This window comes from Carassius carassius, chromosome 38 (assembly GCF_963082965.1).
Source record: "Carassius carassius chromosome 38, fCarCar2.1, whole genome shotgun sequence".
NCBI lineage: Eukaryota > Metazoa > Chordata > Actinopteri > Cypriniformes > Cyprinidae > Carassius > Carassius carassius.
The window spans coordinates 20429556-20451776 of NC_081792.1; the positions used below are offsets into that span (position 1 = coordinate 20429556).

The following is a 22221-nucleotide window of genomic DNA, read 5'->3' on the forward strand; positions in this document are numbered from 1 at the left end:
AGAAAGTTAATGGGAGTCTTAGAATGGCCCCTAAACCAAATAGAAGAAATGCTGTAGTACAGACGGAAAAATGGGTGTAGGCTTTGAAAATTATAGTTCAGTTTTTACATTTGGACAGTTTTTTTAATGGTTTTGTTAGGTTGAAAAATGAATGATGAAGTAAATAATAATGATCATGCATGTCAACTCTTTCCCTGACATTGATGAGTTATCTCGTAATTTAGAAGACAACGCTTCCCAGACATTGACAAATTTTTACTATTATTATTACTATTGCTATTACACATCTTCTGAACGAGTACAAAACCTCCCAAACAAAAACACGCATGAACAGGATGGAAAAACTAGCGATCTCTTATGGAAACAGATGCATGTGATAAATAATGTGATTGTCTGCAATAGACAGCATATAAATGAAAACTGCATAAGCTTGATGATACAGAAAGTGGTATATGTCTGTGCAAGCTTTGGAGGTGTTGATGGAAGGGATTTACTAAATTTATAGTTTGATAATCATACTGAATATTGTCCAGATGTAGTTTTTCATAAATAAATTATTTTCTTACCTTTTTGCTCAAAATTATAATTTTTTATGAAACCTACCTATATTCAATTGTGGATAAAAAAAAGAATGCTTTAAGCTAGAATAAAATACTTAAAAAAAAAAAAGAAGTAGAGGCTTTGATCTTTATTTTGGTGTATTGCATATTCAAATATTCATTCAGAAAAATATACTGTAGGCCATAACATTTTAATGAAAATCATCAAAATTGCTGGCAGTGGCTGGCAACTTTTTTCAAAAATGCTCTTGGTTAAAGAGTTAAACATACATGCTCTTAAAGGACCAGTGCACCAAAAATGAAATTTCTGTTACTATTTACTAATTGTTGTTCAGTTTTGTTGACAAAATTTTGCCCTCATATTTATATTATTTATATCTTATTCTAAATAATTGTATCATACAGTTTATGGTTTAATACTTGAATACATTTTTAATGAATTGATTTATATATGACTTCTTAGTACTTTCATAAATCTACAAAATGCAGAATACAAAAGTGTTTGTATGTGTGTTCATAATAATTTTATTTTAGTATTATTTATATACTATTATGTTATTTATTAACTAACTTTATCAGCTACAGTAGTATTTATTAGAATTAGCTCTTATTTTTTAATTTTCAGTTTTAATTTGAATTTAAGCTTTTGTACTTTTACATGCATTTTTACATGCAAAATGTATTTCTATTTAGCTTAAATTTTTATTTCAATTTAACAGGCAACATTTCAAATTTTTAAGTTTTAAAAATAAAGTTTTTCATTTTACATTTGAACGCTTTTATCCAAAGTGGCAAAGTAAAAAGAGAAACAAAAGAAATTTGTCAAAGAGCCAATAATATTTGTAATACATTACAATTGTCATGGTTATCTACTGTGTAGGAGCGAGGAACATGGAGACGTAGGAGTTTGCAGGAATAACAGTCTTTAATAGACAAACCAAGGGTTACAAAGGGTAGGCATGAGACACACGTAGCACCATCAGGAGACGAACAATGCCGGACAGGGAACACGGGACAGACAACGCTATTAATACATGGCTAAATGATGGGAATAGACTAGACACACCTGAACCAAATGAACGTAATCAAATGAGGGAGAAACTGGGTCAAGGGGAACACATAGGGAGCAAAACACACAGAAAGTCCAGGGTTGTGACAATAATGTATTATTTTGTTTTAGTTTTGTTTTAGTCACAGTTTGTGTCATCAGTGACAAACGGAGAAGTGATCAGGAAAACAGACATTATTTGCATGTTTAGTAAGTGGTGCAAAACTGACACACTTTAGCTTTAATTTAACTAAAAATACACAGAAAGCATTGTTTTATTAATTAAAATATGCTGAGAGTTATGTCTGCATGAACTTTGATTAAACATGTTATAAGATCAGCAGAAACATGGCAGCGACCCAACTCTCTCCCTGCTATAAGAGTCATCTGGTGATGCATATGGACAAAATCAATAACAAACGAGTCCTCTAGCACATACTATTCCACAGATCTCGGACCTGTGTCTTCATCATCTAAACACACCACCGTCACCGCTTCAGAGAAGAACCAGAAACCATTCATTAATCTGTGCAGTAAAATGTGAATTTTGCAGGCCTTCGCAGTTCGAAAGAGGGTTACAAAGGGTAGGCATGAGACACACGTAGCACCATCAGGAGACGAACAATGCCGGACAGGGAACACGGGACAGACAACGCTATAAATACAGGGCTAAATGAGGGGAATAGACTAGATACACCTGAACCAAATGAACGTAATCAAACGAGGGAAAAACTGGGTCAAGGGGAACACATAGGGAGCAAAACACACAGAAAGTCCAGGGTTGTGACAATAATGTATTATTTTGTTTTATTTTTAGTTAAAATAACAACACTGACAAACATGTGAACCCAAGCTTGAAGTCATCATCACCCTTTCATCCTAACCCTTATCGATCACGGCAGCACCACTGATGTAGAAATAATGTTGACAGACCATAATCCTGATATCTTGCACTGAAGTCACATCCCTTTGCAATAGCACTATCACACTCCCCATTGCCTCATTGCCTGGTCTACAGAAATGCATTATTCATCCCATGCATTTCCTCTAATGCATTAAAGAGCACCACGTTTTAAAAGGGAATAGACCATATTGTTATGATAAAGCAAATTTTTTGAATAAGTGCCACTGTTCATGTATGCTGATGAGGCAGCTTGTTGACACTTCTGTGCTGGATCTGCAACAGAGTGCAAAAGGGTGTCAAAGCTGCTTTCTGTGTGCCTTTTGGTGCTAAATAACATGCACATGAATGCAGGAAGCTTTAAAAAAGACAGTGATCTTACAGTGATCTCACTTGCCTGGAGCCACAAGTGTGGATCATTAAAGGGTTCGTCCACTTAAAAATACAAATTCTGTCATCGTTTACTTGAGATCATGTCATTCTCTGTGGAACATAAAAGACCCTTTAATAGCTGGTGTGCCTGACGTATGTCCTGATTTGTAAACTGTATAAAAAATTGTTTATAAAAAAATGCAATGTAACAATGTTAAAAAAAAAATTTAATTTGTAAAAATAAACAAGAACATACATCTACTTATACATACATTTTTTATTTTACATTCTTTTTCAAGATAAGTTCCACCCTACAGTTAAAAAAGCAAATATATTCACATATATTAATGAAACATATTTTATGAAAAACATTTTTATATATATTAATTGGCCCATCACATCAACACAGTCTTAGCCAAAAGCAAGATAAAGAGATAAAGTTAACACTTTGTTTGGTAAGACAGATGGAGTTTATTATTTCTCAGAAGCCTTTTTTTTCAAAATATAGTTTGTTTTTGAGTTGTTTGTTTGAGACGTCCAGCTATTTTTTTTTTTGAGAGTAATCTCTTTTTTTCAAACTTCTCCCTTTTTCTCTCTAAACAGCTCAATAAACTTTCACATATTCACATATTAACACACATTCAATGGCATGTATTTTCATCTTTCAAGTTGTTTTATACTTTCTAAAACTATTTGCAAGTATTTTAAAATTACTTCACACTGAACCACTTGGAATATTCATATGCTCTTGTCTACTTATATGTATTTAAAAATGTACAGTATAGCTACTCTACACATTAACTATTAATGTGTGCTTCCTGAAAACAAGGTTTACAATGGGTGGTCACTGTCATTACAATAGTGAAGTGACTCTGATTTACCTAAAAGCTTTCGTGCTGGAAAGTCCAAAAATGGGTGCCCAAAAAAACTTTCATGAAAAATTGATGTTACCAATTGTTGTGTGAAACCTGTAAGGTATCATATGTTTTTTTTTTTTCTCTTCTCTCCTAATGTGGCCAGAAGAAAGCTTAAACATTTCCACCCAGCCCCCTGAAATTATTTACTCTGGCAATAACATGACAGATTGAATCCCTTTCTTGGCCCACAAATAAGCCATTGCCTAGGCTTCAAGTAATTATTTTCTCCTCTCCCTGGGCCATGCTCATTTTCCAATCTTGTTTAGACTTGTTTTCTTTTTCAATATAGTCTAGAGTTATTGTCTATAATGAATCTGGCCAACCAAAGATCTCAGTGCCAGAACTATAAAGAACTTGAAGTAAAATGCCTTATGTCTGCCATGTCAAATGAAAATATGCTGCGGGTTCTGCCGGTCTTTGTTTTTTACACTGCTGTCTCACCTGCTTGCATCTCCATCAGCTTCAGCTTCTCCATTATAGGTTTTTGTGGATGTAACTCTCCATTTGTGTCCCTGGCTCTGTGTGAGGATGTTATACTTTTGAGCTCTGTAAAATTATGCTGTGCTTTTGCTTTGCAGATATGAACGAGTGTGTGACAAGCACACATACCTGCCAGGCTGAGGAGCGCTGCGTGAACACGATCGGAGGGTTTGTGTGTGAGAGGCAGATCTCATGTTCGAGCGGTTACCAGCTGAGGAATGGAGTGTGTGAAGGTGGGTACAATATCAACAAATGCTCACACATATACACACACATAACACACATGCAATTTTGTTTACCTAATTTACCTAATTCACCTTTTCCTAATTTCTTAATTTCCATTAATGACTCTCTTAGTACTTTTAAGGAATAGATATTTGCAGAAAATAAAAATAAAATTCAGTCTGTTACCAAATAAATCAGTGCACAACAGATAAATAAATCAGAAATAAATTTTAAAGATGAAAATGTTTTAGGGAAAGCATAAATATAATCCAAGTATTTGTATTCAATTAACAAATTCAACTATATATTTCATTAAAATACTAAAACTGTATTTAATTTAATGTGTATCTTACCTATTTGAACTTATTCAATTGGAAATACAGTAAAAATAGTAATACTGTGAAATATAATTAAAAATATTTTCATTTTATATGAATATATTTAAAAATGTAGTTTATTCCTATGATGCCAAAGCTGAATTTGCCATTACTTCAGTCTTCAGTGTCACATGACCCTTCAGAAATCATGCTAATGTGCTGATTTGGTACATAAACATTTCTTACCAATAAGTGTTAATTTTTCGAGATTGAGATTTATACATCTTCTGAAATCTGAATACATAAGCTTTCCATTGATTTATGGTTTAATAGGATCGGACAACATTTGACTAAGATACAACTATTTGAAAATATGGAATCTGAGGATGCAAAAAAATCTAAATACTGAGAAAATCTGTCCAAAATGAATTCTTAAAAATGTATATTACAAATCAAAAATTAAGTTTTGATATATTTAAGGTTATAAATTTACTAAATATCTTCATGGAACATGATCTTTACTTAATAGCCTAATGATTTTTGCCATAAAAGAAAAATCTATAATTTTGTGTTTTTGGCTAATGCTACAAATATACCTCAGTGACTGGTTTTGTGGTCCAGGGTCATATATGGTTATTTTGAATTTTTTTTATTTTTTTAGAATGCTTTGATGAATAGAAAGTAACTTTTAAAAATTATTTTGTGAAGATGTAAAAGTCACTAATTTTCACTTATGATCAATGTAATGCATCCTTGCTGAATAAAATAACTTTCTTAAAAAAATTAAATACAAATATTGACAAACATTTGTAATTGCATTTAGCAATATTTGTTCAAGCAACAGTGTGAATTTGGGGGTGGGACTGCCAGTTTGTGTCACCAGTGACAAACGGAGAAGTGATCAGGAAAAAAGACATTATTTTTAGCTTTAATTTAACTAAAAATACACAGAGAGCATTGTTTTATTAATTAAAATATGTTGAGAGTTATGTCTGCATGAACTTTGATTAAACATGTTATAAGATCAGCAGAAACATGGCAGCGACCCAACTCTCGCCCTGCTATAAGAGTCATCTGGTGATGCATATGGACAAAATCAATAACAAACGGTCTTCCATCCTTGTCAGAGTCCTCTAGCACATACTATTCCACAGATCTCGGACCAGTGTCTTCATCATCTAAACACACCACCTCACCGCTTCAGAGAAGAACCAGAAACCATTCATTAATCTGTGCAGTAAAATGTGAATTTTGCAGGCCTTTGCAGTTCGAAAGAGGCCACAGCTGATTGCCTCAGGCTCTTGCTTGCTAACATCTAAAGATTCTCGCAGTTTGTTTTTACACAAAGCAGATGCCTAGACACATCTAACCATTGCCTTTGAACAGAGAAATTTTGCCAGAGTCTATGACTCTTGTCAGGACTTTGCCTGGAGCATGCTAATACTGTAAATGTGGAAGAATAATAATCATAATAAGTGTCAGAATGGAAATAGTGGATTTTAACTAATTGCAGGCTTTGGACATCTGAAACTGAGGGGGTGGGAAAGTAGGTTTCATGTTGCATGTTCAGGTAATGGTTCTAAGAAATCATATTTTACCTGAGTTCTGAATGTTGAATATGATTCATGAAAATGGTGTACCAGACAATATCATGAACATTTTTCTGTTGACTTGTCTTCAGGCTACATGCTAAAACAACATACAACATGAGCAGTACATTCCAGTTAAAAAACAAACGACACTTAAGAGCTTGTTCTTTTTAATAAATCAAAAATATACAGCATGACCATGCAGTGTGATTCATGAAAAATTGACTCATTTTGAGCGGATTCTTTTTTTGTGAATCAAAAACTGCATGATAATGGTAATCTGATTCCTAAATGAATCTCTTTTTTTTTAAGCTGGTTATTTTTAGTGAAACAAAAACATACAGTGTGACCAGTGTAGTCCAATTCCAGAGGTGGACTTACCCATTAGCCAAAAGTAGGCAACCACCTTGGGCCCCCAAAAGTCAAGGGCCCCCACGGCTGCTTTTTACTTTATCACCACGACAACCATCTGAGTGTCAGAGTTGAACACACTTCTCATCTATCCTGCTTGTAGCAAATGAAATTATGCATCTGTTGCTGTGATTTTATATTGAGCAACAGTGCGTATTATATGTTTATTGGTTTAAATGCGGCTTACTTGTTTATAACAACCCAAGTAGAGGACACATACACAGTTTGTTTGGTTGATATGATCCTTAGGTTTGTAAATGTATAATTTCTTTTTTATGTATATATATATTTTTTTCATTCAAATTTGTAGTTGAAATAACTAAAATGAGTGTATTTTAAAGTTTATAATTAGACAGCCTTTGGCAGGCTTATGCTGGTGATTCATCACAGTCATCCGTGGACTTTTCTCCTCAATATAGGCTATATTTTTCAGACTTTTCTCATTCTCATTTCACACTTATTCAATGAATGAAAAGAATCTGAAAAGAAGACTGTCTTCAGAAAACTTTCCATGGCATTTTCATTTTATCTGATAAAGTAGCGTTTATGAGCGCAGTGCTGCTTTGTTTACATTTGTTACCGGGGAAACCGCTATATTTCTGATGTTCCAAAAGAGCTTACTGCTGGCAGAGAATCAATGTGCATTTTTTTTTATAATCACGTTTGCAGTTTTTGTTCAGACCAATGTGAAAATCTACCCACATAACCCCGTTTTAAATTAATAGCATAATTTATATTTCCGACTCATTTCTTATCTTAAAAAATAGTTTAAAGGCTCAGCTGTGAGGTTTTATAATTGTATTTGTTTTTGTAAAAAACTGTAAATCAATTGCTATTTCATGGTCTACAAAAAAAAGCTACTATAACGTACATGAAAAATGTAGAAACACTGGACACAACTGTGGGGCACCACTATGCAGCAGCAAGCATCACTACAAAAAAAGGAACCTCAAGGCTAAATTTGTAAATGTGTGCAAATACATAGGGTCCCATTCATATATTTTGCCTGGAGCCCCCAAATCACTAAATCCGCCCCTGTCCAATTCATAAACAAATGACTCATTATAAGCCAATTATTTTTAGTGAATCAGAAACGCACAGCATGACCAGTGCAATGTGATTCATGAACAAATGAGTCTTATAAGCTGATGTTATATATTTATTTATTTTTTAATGAATCAAATGATGGATGGTTCAGACAGTGGTAATTCAGTTTCCAAGTGAATCACTGATTCTTATGATTATTTCAATGAATATGAGTTCAAAAAGACAAGATGCCAGTTTGAATCCTTCTCTGAACTTATTCCATCAGAACGGATATTGAATCAACATTTGACTCGATTACTGAAATGCAGGTTATTATTGCTTTTAATCGTGTAATGATGAAGAAAGTTTAATCACTGTAATGATGAAGAAAGTTTTATGTCAACAAGTTGTGAAATACAAAATCATTTTGTTTTTACTTTAATAGCATGCAATTGTGGATGACTGTAAAGAAACCAGGGTTTGATCCTGTGAGATCATCTGCCTTGAAGTGGAAGCATGCTTTCCTGGCCTGTTATTGAGCCACAGTGCCACCTAATGTGAAGTTCTAACTTGTAATTGAGTAGTGTTGAGATCTCTGTCCAAAACCATCTCCTCCATCAGATATCTCAGATGAGCTCTGTCTATTCATTATGCTGCTATGCTTGCCAAATTTGGTGAGATTTACAAATTTTCTTGAAGGTTTTAAGAGAGAAAAACGTAAATTGTTTGGACATTATAACAGCATCAGTCTCGTAAGCTAAACAAATCTATCAGAGCAGGAACCCGACTGCGGTGTCCTGCTGTCTATTCCACTGGCCTGTTTTGACATCTGGTGCACTCTTTCTTTTCTAGACATCGATGAGTGTGTTACTCGAACCCATAACTGTGGGATGGGCTTCCAGTGTCAGAACAATGACGGCTCATTCACGTGTATCCCAAAGCAAGGCTGCCTCACAGGATTCACTCAGGACTCACATGGCAACTGCATCGGTAAGACAGGAAAGTGGCAGCTTTAGAGTCACTCAGTGCCCCCTAGTGGACATATGCATGAAGAATACCAAAATCTCCAAAATGCCCATCAAGCAAAGACACTTTTATGTTTTTTTTTTGTTACAAGAAAGTTGCTTTTTGTTTCTTTTGCCTACACTTTTGTGATTTTTATGCTCTCTCTAATTTTATTTTAGACATCGATGAATGCAGCAGTGTGAAAGACCCATGTACATCCGGCTTTAACTGCATAAATACTGTGGGTTCTTACACCTGTCAGCGCAAGATTATCATGTGCAGTCGGGGTTACCATTCCAGTCCTGATGGAGCACGATGTATCGGTAATGATGCACATGAATATAAACACCTATACCTTAATCCTACAACTTCTTAGAACCAACTCTTTCAAACCTTTCAATGGTTTTAATTTTTGTTTAATATATATATATATATATATATATATATATATATATATATATATATATATATATATATATATATATATATATATATATATATATATATATATATATATAATAGACATACATTAATATTCAAAAGTTTGGGGTCAGTAAGATTTATTTTTTAAGAAACCAATACTGTTATTTAGAAAGGATTACAAAAAGTTTATTCCAAATATTTGCTGTTATTCAAAAATCCTGAATCCTTGTTTCATGGTTTCCACAAAAAAATAAGCAGCATAACTGTTTTCAGCATTGATAACGACAAAAAAATAAAAGTTTCTTGAGGACCAAATCAGCATAATAGAATGATTTGTGAAGTATTATGTGACACTGAAGACTGGAGTAATGACTGCTGAAAAATTAGCTTTGCCCTCACGGGAATAAATTACATTAATGACATATATTAAAGAGAAAACAGGAATTTTAGATTGTAATCATATTACACAATATTACTATTTTTACTTTATTTTTGATTAAATAAATGGTAAGCATGATACTTCTTTCAAAAACATTCAGAAGTCATACTGACCCCAAACTGGTAGTGTACAATATTAGATAAAATATTATTTATAGATACATATAAATTATACATATTATGACAGTTCCAATTGTTTAAACAACATACCTAAGAAGTATTGTGTCAGTACTACAGTAAATGATGGTATGACATGAAAATACCATGATACTGAACGATAACCTTATTAATGTTTCAAGGAACCTGAAAAATACCAAGCTACTACTATGATGCATGTTCAAAAAAATCATGCTGTTTGTACCATGGTGCAGTACAATTTTGAAAAACCTTTTTAGTAGCATGGTACTTTATGTTACCATTTCTGTAAGCATATGCTAACTGGACTTGTAAAGTCTGCAATAACTAGTAAGACTGTTTAATATGTACAGATGTAGATGAATGTCAGACGGGCACCCACCGCTGTGGAGAGGGCCAAATCTGTCACAACCTGCCCGGCAGCTACCGCTGTGACTGCCAAACCGGCTACCAGTACGACGCCGTTCGCCAGCTCTGTGTGGGTGCGTATTAACACACACAATGACACACACAACAAATACACAGCCACATCACATCTTTAGTCAGAATAGCAAGTTCACACAGTAGGCATGCGGAACAGAACTTCACTTCAAAAATGATCTTACAGAATACTATGCAATACAGGAGGAAGTTTTTCTTTGTGTGTTTTATTTACATTAGCATTAGCATCTGTATCACATGAAAACTGGCTTCTGATCTTAAACCTAAAAATGTTAAAAAATTGAAGTTCCTTAAACCACAACTACAAAATAAAGCACTTGAAGGGTTTAAAAAGAGTTTGGATACCGTGACTGAATCACCCGAAGGACATCATCTTCTCTGTGATTAGCCAGACTAACAGTGTGCGGATAAAAGAAGCTGACAGCAGCTCATGCTCCATAGAGCATGCAGATTATCCTAATGTCTTATCTCTTTTATTCCTATAGCAGAGTGAAAGAAGACAGCAAGACAGGGAGAGAGAGATGCTCCCCAGACTATAGTATGTTTTTAAACTAATGCAGTTCTCTGCATCTTTTCTGCTGACAGATGTAAATGAGTGTTGGCGGTACCCGGGCCGCCTGTGCGCCCAGACCTGTGATAACACGCCGGGCTCCTACCAGTGCTCGTGTACCACTGGCTTCTCCCTGGCCTTTGATGGCAAGAACTGTGAAGGTACATCCATTTGCACTAGCGGAATTGAACAGGGATCTGTCTGCCTGAGAATAATGTGTTGTGTTTTGGCAGTATGAATCTTCTTTCTTTCCAATTAGAGTGAGACACGAATAGAGTGAAAAACAAAAATAGACGAGCAGACTGTCAGCTGAAGAGTTTTCTAGAGGACTGAAGCACACTTTTTTTTACTAGTTCTATTATGGCCAGATCCATTAGTTTATTCAGAGTTTGTTTCAAGGACTTGGCGGGTGACATAGCCTGAGGAACTTTTTATGAGGTGAAAGAGAGAGTAAAATAAACAGTAAACAAAAATATACTCCATGTGCCATTTGCAGAGATAGTAGTTTAATACAATATTTTTTTTATTCATGAACATGACTGAATATATAAATATATATATTGAATATAAAAAACAACTATTCATGTTCTCCATTATGATCTGAGAGTAATCCATCAGTCATATATAAATAGTGCAGAATCAAAAATATTTCTTCTTTTTTTATTATTTTTATTTTATTTGCGTCCATCTAACCTTTTTCCCAGGTTTTAATTAGATTTTCAATCCCAAATGTTCTGTGTGGTATCAGACTTTTGGACCCTGTTTTATATATGCACTGATATATGACACCCGCCAGTGTACACAAGACTGTAATGATTTATGCAAATTTGTACAAACAAACAGTTTTTAATCCAGAAACTTGATGTTTTCTGTGTTCTCTCATAGATATTAATGAATGTGACAGCAATCCCTGCAGTCAGGAGTGTGCAAACATTTACGGCTCTTACCAGTGTTATTGCCGAATGGGCTACTACCTGAAAGAGGATGGGCACTCGTGTGAAGGTGAGGTGTTATTGATGTCCTTAAGCCAGGAAATATATAAAAATTAGTTTTCATCATTTCATTTGTACCCATTAAGGATGAAAGAGCAAGGACACATTCACATTATACTTTATGTTGATTAAAATTGATGATGGGGATATGATATACATAATGCCTTGAATATTTTAATAAGAATGGATTTTTTTCAGCACAGTGTAACAATTAGTGTGTTATTGGCACATTTTCTTAAACACAAATCTTTCTGGTTAATGGCCAAATCCATCTCACAGTGGTTTGTTGTGATGTTCTTTATAAATAGCTAGTTTTCTCAGTGATACAGATGAAATGCTCTTATCTGTTTTCTAGATATCGACGAGTGTTCACAGAGCATTGGAAACCTCTGTGAATTCCAGTGTGTGAACGTCCCAGGTAGCTACACATGTGCCTGTCCTCCCCATGGTTACTCTATGTCACCTAATGGACGCACCTGTCAAGGTAACACTTAAGTGATATTTTACTTTATCTTATTACATATAACTCTTTGCTTCATCTTCTGTATAAATAAAATCACATATCATAAGACCAAATGTTTAGGATTTATGTTCTGACTATCCTATTAAAATGATGGTCTTCTCAAAATTAAAATTCTGTCATCATTAACCCTAAATCGTTACAAACCTGTATGTAGGGGAGGGAAATATGACCAAAATCTTATATCATGAGTAATTTTATTTCATGGTAACAATATAGAATAGTTATATTTGCTTTAAATAATTTTGCTTTAAAATTGGTTTGGTTTGGGCATGTGGAGTGTCTGATGTTAAAGGTGCATAGCGCAAGAATCTGAGTTTTCGCAGAACTACGCCCCCTCTGGCGGCAAGCGAAACTGCAACCAGAGGTGTGCATGCTCACGGACCAAACGCACACGCACGCTTGCACGAGCACGAGCTGGTCATAACCCAAGGAGCATCAGCCGCACAAATCTTTTGTTTACAATCATAATGTCTTCAGAGGTAATAAAGTTTTAAATCTGAAAGTCATTTTAAATATGTGAAAGTAAAGGCAATTGAGTAAATTACACACTTATGTGTGAGGGAAAAAATGGGGGTAGTAGAAAACTTCGTTTTTTATTTCCATCTATCTCCATATTGAACTGTGTTATGTGTTTACGGTATCCACTTATGACATATAGTACTTATTGACTTATTATAGTAGATGCCTGATGAGGTGTAGATGTAGATGGTAATACTACAGTCTTCTCATAGCTGAAAACAAGAAAGCCATTACCAAACAGAATACAATGAGTACATGTAAATATAATATTGATTATTACGTCGAAGTAAAAAAAAAATAGGATTAAATCAGGGCTAAACCAGGTCCAGACCCAGTAAAGTTAGCCTCTCAAACGTATTGATTTACAAAGAGTAGAATACATTGTTGCCCCCACATACCTCATATAAACTACATACAAAATGTACCACATTCCCGGGAACAATTTACTATTTTTCCAGAAATAGAAGATATATATTATTTAATGTTGGTCAAGGACATGAGCAACATAGCATGTTAGCAAAGGACACAAGGCTACCGGTAGCAGCTAGGCCATACACAGTTTCTGAACCTGATCACTGACAATGGTAAGTTAGTAAAACCTATTCCGATTGTACATTTATCTAGCTTACGCTAAAGCATTACACATTTTACGGATCGTCATTTATTGTCATATATTGGCCGTATCAGACATTAGAGAATGGGATATATCTTACCTTTTTATCAAGAAAAAAGCCAACTGAGGATCCCGTTTGAGCCCTATAGCAGACCGGAGACCTCTCCATTTGTTGAAAGCCTTCCCTATGTTTACTCTCGTCTTAGCCCGACGCCTGTCTGACTCCAATTTGGACCTTTTGGTTGCACTAGACAAAAGTTTTCTTTTTTTTTTTATCTTACGTGGAGTTTGCGTTGGTGTTTGAAATGAACTACTAGCCGGTCTCTTAGAATCCATTTTGGACGGAGAATTGCGGCGTCGGCGCATACACAAACCTGCCAGACATATGAGCGTGCCGTGAACGCGCATGACGTCACGCCCAGTCTCAGATTCCGACCCGAACCCCTCTTATTTATTTTACTGTACAGGATTATAGAGGCAATCGCAGTGATCAGAGAAGGGCTCATTCAGCCCATCAGGCAATTGTTTAAGCATGTATGGGTTAGAAAACGGGTATTTTTAACATGAAAAGTTGGCAATGCACCTTTAAAGTGCAACACCATGAAATACCTGCTAATTACTTTGCTTATTTCAGTTACTTATATTGGCCTCTTTTTGCATTTAAATTGGCTTATTCTGACTGTTGACACTGAAAATAATGCACGTTTTTTTTTCTAGGGCATTGGTTAAATTCATGATTGCTGTTGTGTCACAGTTCAATTCAATTCAATTCAAGTTTATTTGTATAGCGCTTTTTACAATACAAATGGTTACAAAGCAACTTTACAGAAAATTATGTTTCTACAATATTTAGTAGTAGCTAGTAGTTTGTGCACGTTTGACAGGATTTTAGAAAAAATTAAAAATAATAATAATACAAGACGTAGTCAGCTAGACGATGAACTGTCAATATTATTAATTAATAGTAATTATATGATGCAGTCACACATGTAGCAATAATTGTTAGTTCTGTTTGTTGATTCAAGGTTAGCATCATCTGGGGTCCTCTGAGGGTCAGCATCATCTCTTCTCAGGTGTTCTGGATCCAGACTGGAGCTTGTGTAAATCCTAGTTACCACGGGATGTAAATCCCGTGGCAAAACATAGAAACAAAATAGAGACATCATTAGCATAGCTGCTGATCCAACAAAGTAAAATTAGTTTAACCCAAGCGTAAGAATAAAAATGCAGATGCAACTACACTCACAATTTAAGAGATACATTATTCGAATGCTTGGCGAAAGAGATGCGTTTTTAATCTAGATTTAAACAGAGAGAGTGTGTCTGAACCCCGAACATTATCAGGAAGGCTATTCCAGAGTTTGGGAGCCAAATGTGAAAAAGCTCTACCTCCTTTAGTGGACTTTGCTATCCTAGGAACTACCAAAAGTCCAGAGTTTTGTGACCTTAGGGTGCGTGATGGGTTGTAGCGTGGTAGAAGGCTAGTTAGGTACGCAGGAGCTAAACCATTTAGGGCCTTATAGGTAAGTAATGATAATTTGTAACTGATACGGAACTTAATAGATAGATAAAATTGGGGTAATATGATCATATTTTCTTGACCTCGTAAGGACTCTAGCTGCTGTATTTTGGACTACCTGTAGCTTGTTTATTGACGAAGCAGGACAACCACCTAGAAGTGCATTACAATAATCCAGTCTAGAGGTCATAAATGCATGAACTAGCTTTTCTGCATCAGAAACAGATAACATGTTTCGTAGCTTGGCAATGTTTCTAAGATGGAAGAATGCAGTTTTTGTAACATTGGAAATATGATTTTCAAAAGACAAATTGCTGTCCAATATAACACCCAGATTTCTGACTGTAGAGGAAGTAACAGTACATCCGTCTAGCTGCAGATTGTAATCTACAAGATTCTGTGTGGTGTTTTTTGGTCCAATAATTAATATCTCTGTCTTATCCGAATTTAATTGGAGAAAATTTGTCATCCAATCTTTTACATTTTTAACACACTCTGTTAGCTTAGATAATTGGGAAGTTTCATCTGGTCTCGTTGAGATATATAGCTGAGTATCATTAGCATAACAGTGGAAGCTAATTACTTGATAAGATCAAGTAAGACTAGAAATGAGATGCAGCCTTGATCTGACGCAAGGAGCAGGTCATTTGTAATTTTAACAAGTGCAGTTTCTGTGCTATGGTGGGGCCTAAAACCTGACTGAAATTCTTCATACAGATCATTTTTATGCAAGGTGCTCAATTGAGCAGACACAACTTTTTCTAAAATTTTAGACATAAATGGAAGATTTGAAATAGGCCTATAATTTGCCAGTACACTAGGATCTAGTTTTGGTTTCTTAATAAGAGGCTTGATAACCGCCAGCTTGAATGGTTTTGGGACGTGACCTAAAGATAACGACGAGTTAATGATATTGAGAAGCGGTTCTTCGGCTACAGGTAACAGCTCTTTTAGTAATTTAGTGGGTACAGGATCTAATAAACATGTTGTTGGTTTAGATACAGTGATAAGTTTATTTAGCTCTTCCTGTCCTATATTTGTAAAGCAGTGCAGTTTATCTTTGGGTGCGATGGATGAAACTGAAGTGTTGGACGCTGTAGAATCTACATTCGCTATTGTATTTCTAATGTTATCTATTTTATCAGTGAAGAAATTCATAAAGTCATTACTATTTAACGTTGGTGGAATATTTGAATCAGGTGGCGTCTGGTAATTTGTTGATTTAGCCACTGTGCTAAATAAAAACCTTGGATTGTTTTGGTTATTTTCAATGAGTTTGTGGATATGCTCTGCCCTAGTAGTTTTTAGAGCCTATAGCTGGACATACTGTTTTTCCATGCAATTCAAAAAAATTCCAAGTTAGTTTTTCTCCATTTGCGTTCAAGACTACGAGTTACTTTCTTGAGAGAGTGAGTATTACTGTTATACCATGGCACAGTACGTTTTTCTCTAACCTTTTTCAATTTGATGGGGGCAACAGCTTCTAATGTATTAGAGAAAATAGTGCCCATGTTGTCAGTAATTTCATCTAATTCATGTGTATTTTTGGGTACAAATAGCAGTTGAGATAGATCAGGCAGGTTATTTGCGAATCTTTCTTTGGTGGCTGGAACAATAGTTCTGCCCAGACGGTAACGCTGAGACATATAGTTAATATCAGTTATACGCAGCATGCACGATACAAGGAAATGGTCTGTAATATCATCACTTTGGGGTACAATATCTATAGCAGTAAGATCGATTCCATGCGATATAATTAGATCTAGTGTATGATTAAAACGATGAGTGGGCCCGACACAGTGTCTGTCTGCATATTTTAGTTATATCTATTTTTGTATTATTTTGTCATCATTGTTTTATTTTAAGCAGTTACAATAGTCCTTATCAATGCCTTGATTGACATGGCAATAACATTCTGTAACATTATTTTGACAGTTATCGTTTTTCCAATCTGGCAACACTGCTCTGACAGTCTCTCATACAGTACGCACATATAGCAAAAAGACTCCTCTTTTGCTGCCGATTGTGTTTCAATTGCTTAAAATCACTTGTTTTAAAACCTCAATGCTTAAAAATGTGAGCAAATGATATTTTTCGGTGACCACATACTGTAGCACAGCACCGTCACGTGAGTGTGTAACCATGATAGAGACAATAGTCCAAAATCTCCACCAGTTAATCATGTCTAACCCCTACCTGTATACATTTCTTCCTTCTGCTGACCAGCATTCTCCAAAACATGACATGAGGGTGACTAAATGATGAGAGAACTTTCAATTTTGGGTGGTCTATTGCTTTAAGGGCTGTTGTCATGTTTTATTTTGTATTATCTTATTGTTTTATGTTATGTTGTTGTTTTATACATTTAACAGTGGCCTAATACTAAATGTTAATAATAAAATATAATTAACCATATAACCATGTATAGTTTTGATAATATAATTGTAATGTTATATGGGGGACAAAGGAGTGTAGTTTCTATATGCAAGCAATAGTTTGATTCAGAACATAAAGCAAAAACAGCAAACAAATTCAGAACGCTAACAGTACTAGAAACAAAGAAAAGCGAACATAAGACAGTCCATTCAAATGTAGAAATGCATGTATGAGACAAGACCAGACTAAAAACTGTATATTATATTATATTATATTATATTATATTATATTATATTATATTATATTATATTATATTATATTTATTATATTATATTATATTATATTATATTATATTATATTATATTATATTTCCCCCATTGATGTCGCTGGTCTCCATTCACAAAAAGCAGATCGGACATTCTGCTAAGTATCTCAGTCTTGTTTTGCACAAAGAAGTTAGTGCAATTTTTGGGTGAACAGTTCTTTTAGACTGTGGTTCATATTCTTGCCAACTCCTTTCTAAAGCCAAATGCTCCAAACTTAATCCTGAGCCTTAATTTCTCTAATTGGCACATTGTGTCGTGAAGAGCTAACCTCAGGTTCAACACAGAGCTGCTCGGTGTCCTCCATCGCTCACCAAAAGATCACGAAATTGACGAAACTCCCTGAGGCTCTCAAGATAGGAAAGTCGATGAGAGGTGAAGAAGAGCCTATACATGCTCCCGAAGGGTAGCGCTAGCCTGCACCAAACAAATTAGTCTGCGGATTGGAGCCGGCGAGCTGTAACGAGGACTTTGCTTTTGTAAAATGAGATGAATAATAAATTACTTCTGGAGGGGCCAAAATTGACTCCTACCAGAATGAAGCCCGGTGGTTAGTCACCGCAGGCATCCTTCGCCCCTGACACCCCTGCTAGCATTGATTGGGGCCTGGTAAAATGTAACATGCGCTGCCATTTAGCTATTTATTTATGTAATAAAGCCTTACAAAAGTCTTAATAGTTTACTTTTTTATTCCCTATTGAATTTCCATTTACTTTTTTATGTAAGAAATGAGAACTAAAAAGAATACTTAGGAAAGGAATTGATGACCTGAAAGATTTAAGCATTTAATCGAATGGATATATGACATCTATTTAGCTGTTGTCTTCCCTTTTGTTCTCAGATATTGATGAATGTGCCACTGGATCGCACAATTGCTCTGCTTCCCAGACTTGTTTCAACATCCAAGGAGGCTTCCGTTGCTTGTCATTTGCATGTCCAGACAACTACAGGAGAGTGTCAGACATGTAAGTATGGCCTGCGGATTTTTCCCCAATCACATTTATCATGCAGAACACATGTGGGCTCCAACAGTGAACTTGCCAGCGTGGATGGAGCCTGTCCAACTCACCACCGTGATCAAAAGTTTCATAACTCTTAAAGGGATAGTTCACCCAGGAATTACAATTCTGTAACCTAAGTCCCAATCAAACCAAGAACCGTAACAAACTTAAAGGGATAGTTAACCTAAAAATGAAAATTACCCCATGATTTACTCACACTCAAACCATCCTAGGTGTATATGACTTTCTTCTTTCAGACAAATACAAATGGGTGTTATATTAAAAAATTTCCTGGCTGTTCCAGCTTTATAATGGCAGTGAAGGGTGGTTGAGATTTTAAAGCAAAATAAAGTGCATCCATCAATAAAACTTTATAACGTTCATAACCTTTGTGGAGCTTTTAAGTTTTGATTAACTGCCCTTTTAATACAAGAAATAAATTATCTGTCCGATTTAAAGTATTATTACATAATGGTGAAACTGGAAATTATCCAGACGCACATGCACACCTGCTGTACTAGCTCTGTACATCTGCATTGCTTAGAGCATAAATACATTCACTATAGCATCCTTGTGTCTTCTGTATTGACGCCGGCTCCTTACAGAGCATGGTTTCTGCTAAGCAAAGGGAATGGAAGCAGATTGTGTTGATCAGGCAGTAGATCAAACAAACACGTCTGGCCAGTGTCAGCATGGACTCTGATTGGTGGGAACTCCCACTGCTCACCATCAGCCCTCCTGAGATTCGTAGCTTTGTCAGAGATTTAGTCAGCAGGTCCAAAAACACCTGCACTGACCACGTTGTGTTCATTTATGGAGACAGTATCACTGTATTACTCTAATGTTACCTATGTGTTTTGTGTTTTAATGTTCTGTTTGTTTATTTTCGTTTTGATTTATTGATTTGTTATTCCAGTGACTTTTTCTGTTGAACACAAAAGAAGATATTTTGGAGAATGTTTCGTTTTGTTTCATTCTTGTGAATAAAACTAATAAATAAATAAATAAATAACAAATTTCAGTTTATAAACAGGACAGTGAAGCATTTTTCAGTACAGTTTAAACATTTTGATAAATGCTACAAAACAACAACAACAGAAAACTGAAACAACACTAAACTCCACTGATTTTTATTGTATGGAAAGAACAACAGTGAGACATTTCTTTCAAAATATCACCTTGTATGTTCTACGGCAGAAAGTCAAACATGTTTGGAATGACATGTTGAGCTATCACTTTAAGATAGCCTGTCCTAAGAGCCATTTTAGATGTTTGACTTTAAAACATAAATTTGGCCAGGGTCTTTGCAGGACAAACCTTACACATTCTGTATGCCAAAACCCTGACCTCTCCCCTGCTTTTAGACGCTGCGAGCGAATAAGTTGCCCCAACTTGCAGCAATGCCAGACCATGCCATTACGCATCACCTACTACCAGCTGAGCTTCCAGACAAACATCATCATCCCAGCTCAGATCTTCCGCATCGGACCCTCGCCCGCCTACTCGGGTGACAACATCATCATCAGCATCCCGCGAGGAAATGAGGAAGGCTACTTCAGCACACGGAAGCTTAACAGCTTCACAGGCGCCGTGTACCTGCACCGGCAGGTGCGGGAGCCACGGGACTTCCTCATCGATGTGGAAATGAAGCTGCTGCGTCAAGGAACTTTCACAACTTTCCTGGCCCGCATCTACGTGTTCATCACTGCAAACTCCATGTGATGTTACACTCATCTATAATGATGCCTTTGATTCCACATGGTGCTAAACTCTTCAAGCTTTTGCCTTGAAGTTGTCATCTTAGATCTTTAGGCTTCTGTTTGCCTAACCGATTTTGCTCAGAGAGACTTTGATGGGACTCTCCCAGTGGGATCCAACCGCTTTTTGTATTTTATTTTATTTTTAATTTTTTGAGTAGAGTGAGAACAAACAGGATGGAGTACATGAAACTGACAGAACTGACAGACTGACAGAAACATTTGGCTTTAAAAATTCCTGGTTTTTCCTCTTCAAAGTTTTGAAAGTACTTTACACCAGCTGCTATTTATACTGTACCAATTTATCCTGATTGGCTGAAACTGCTTTTTATAGCACTTCATTACATTTCGAACAACACTATGTTACTCTTCGGGGGGGGCAGAACATAGCTGAGGTAGAGTTACACATTTGTAATGGCTGTCACGTTTCATACATAAGCTGTTGAAGTACTGTGCCATTTAAACATCTATTAATTTCACAGCTCATTCGAAATAACTGATAACTGTATTTGAAAATGTATAATTCACACGAGTGCCTCAGTTCAGAGCAAACCAGCCCGCCAAAGAGAACATGTCTGTAATCATTGCATCGAAAACTTGCAATTAAAAAGGTGTATGATTGTTATTAGAAATTCTGATGTTTGTTTCAGTTGCGCTTCCTATGTAGCTCTTGGTGCTAATATACCATTTTGGAAACATTTGACACACATACATGAAGAGTGTGTGAGCTCCAAAGCAGCACTGAGAATGTTTTCATTGTTACTTTGTAATACTGGACCTATTTTAATGAATTACTGTCTTGAAAATCCGTCTCAGGGTAAAAGCATAAAATCATCTCGATATACTCTGTAATAAACAGCATATCTGAAATCATATTGGGTATCAACATAAAAGAGCTTCATTTTCATTAAATTCATGGAACAACCAAATGTATCAGTGTAATAATGTAGTACATATCTGTATTAGTGGATTCAGTTCTTCAATAAAGCAACATCAATACTTTTATTATTATCTTAGTGATTACTTCAGATGTTTGGCACTTCATTCGTTTGTTCCGTTATAAAAAATAAAAGATCACCTCCTAGTGGTGGAAAAGGGGACTATAGCTTGTGGCCTGAGGCTCACTGTGATTTCGGCATGTTGCATTAGCAATAAACCACCATCAAATTTTATGATGATATAATTGCACAAGTAATGATGCATTTTATTGTACTATCAAATGCATTTAAAGTCAACATTATTTTTGTTCAATCCATGTTCCCCCTGGTCTTTTTGTAAACAATTTATCAGCGCTTGTTATTAAAAAGAATAAAATGCGTGTAATCTTTAATAAAAAACAAATAACTTGCTCTTTCTCTGAAAGGACTTTTCTTTTTGGGCTTTTGAAAATGTTAATCAATTGCTTCTGCCACATAATAAAAAATGGATAAAAAGGTCAATTCTGTATATCTCACAATTTTGGTCAATTAGTAAATTATGTAAATTGTGAAATTTTATCTCATAATTCTGACTTCTTATTTCTCTCAACTGCGAGTTTATATCTCACAATTCTCAGAATTGTGTTATATAAAATCAGAATTGAAAGATATAAACACAGCATTGAAAAGGATAAACTTGCAATCATGAGGAAAAAAAGTCCACTGTGAGAAAAGTCACAATTACCTTTTTTATTTCTTATTTTGTGAATGAAACAAAATCAAAATTGTTAGATGTAAAACATGAATTCTGAGGGAATCACAATTCTGAATGATATCTATTTA

General features: G+C 35.3%; 1 protein-coding gene across 4 annotated transcripts in view; it reads left to right on the forward strand.

Annotated features, from left to right (window-relative positions):
• The window catches only part of LOC132119535 (fibulin-2-like), a 79605-nt gene extending 58139 nt beyond the window's left edge, over positions 1 to 21466 (forward strand). For all 4 annotated transcript variants that reach the window (XM_059529581.1, XM_059529580.1, XM_059529582.1 and 1 more), the window contains 9 exons: positions 4377 to 4511; positions 8699 to 8836; positions 9031 to 9174; positions 10201 to 10329; positions 10874 to 10999; positions 11724 to 11840; positions 12186 to 12314; positions 18545 to 18668; positions 20069 to 21466. In XM_059529581.1, the coding sequence (XP_059385564.1) occupies positions 4377 to 4511; positions 8699 to 8836; positions 9031 to 9174; positions 10201 to 10329; positions 10874 to 10999; positions 11724 to 11840; positions 12186 to 12314; positions 18545 to 18668; positions 20069 to 20426 (1400 nt within the window). In that variant the 3' untranslated portion in view covers positions 20427 to 21466. The remainder of the gene's footprint in view (positions 1 to 4376; positions 4512 to 8698; positions 8837 to 9030; positions 9175 to 10200; positions 10330 to 10873; positions 11000 to 11723; positions 11841 to 12185; positions 12315 to 18544; positions 18669 to 20068) is intronic.
• Positions 21467 to 22221: the final 755 nt, after the last annotated feature.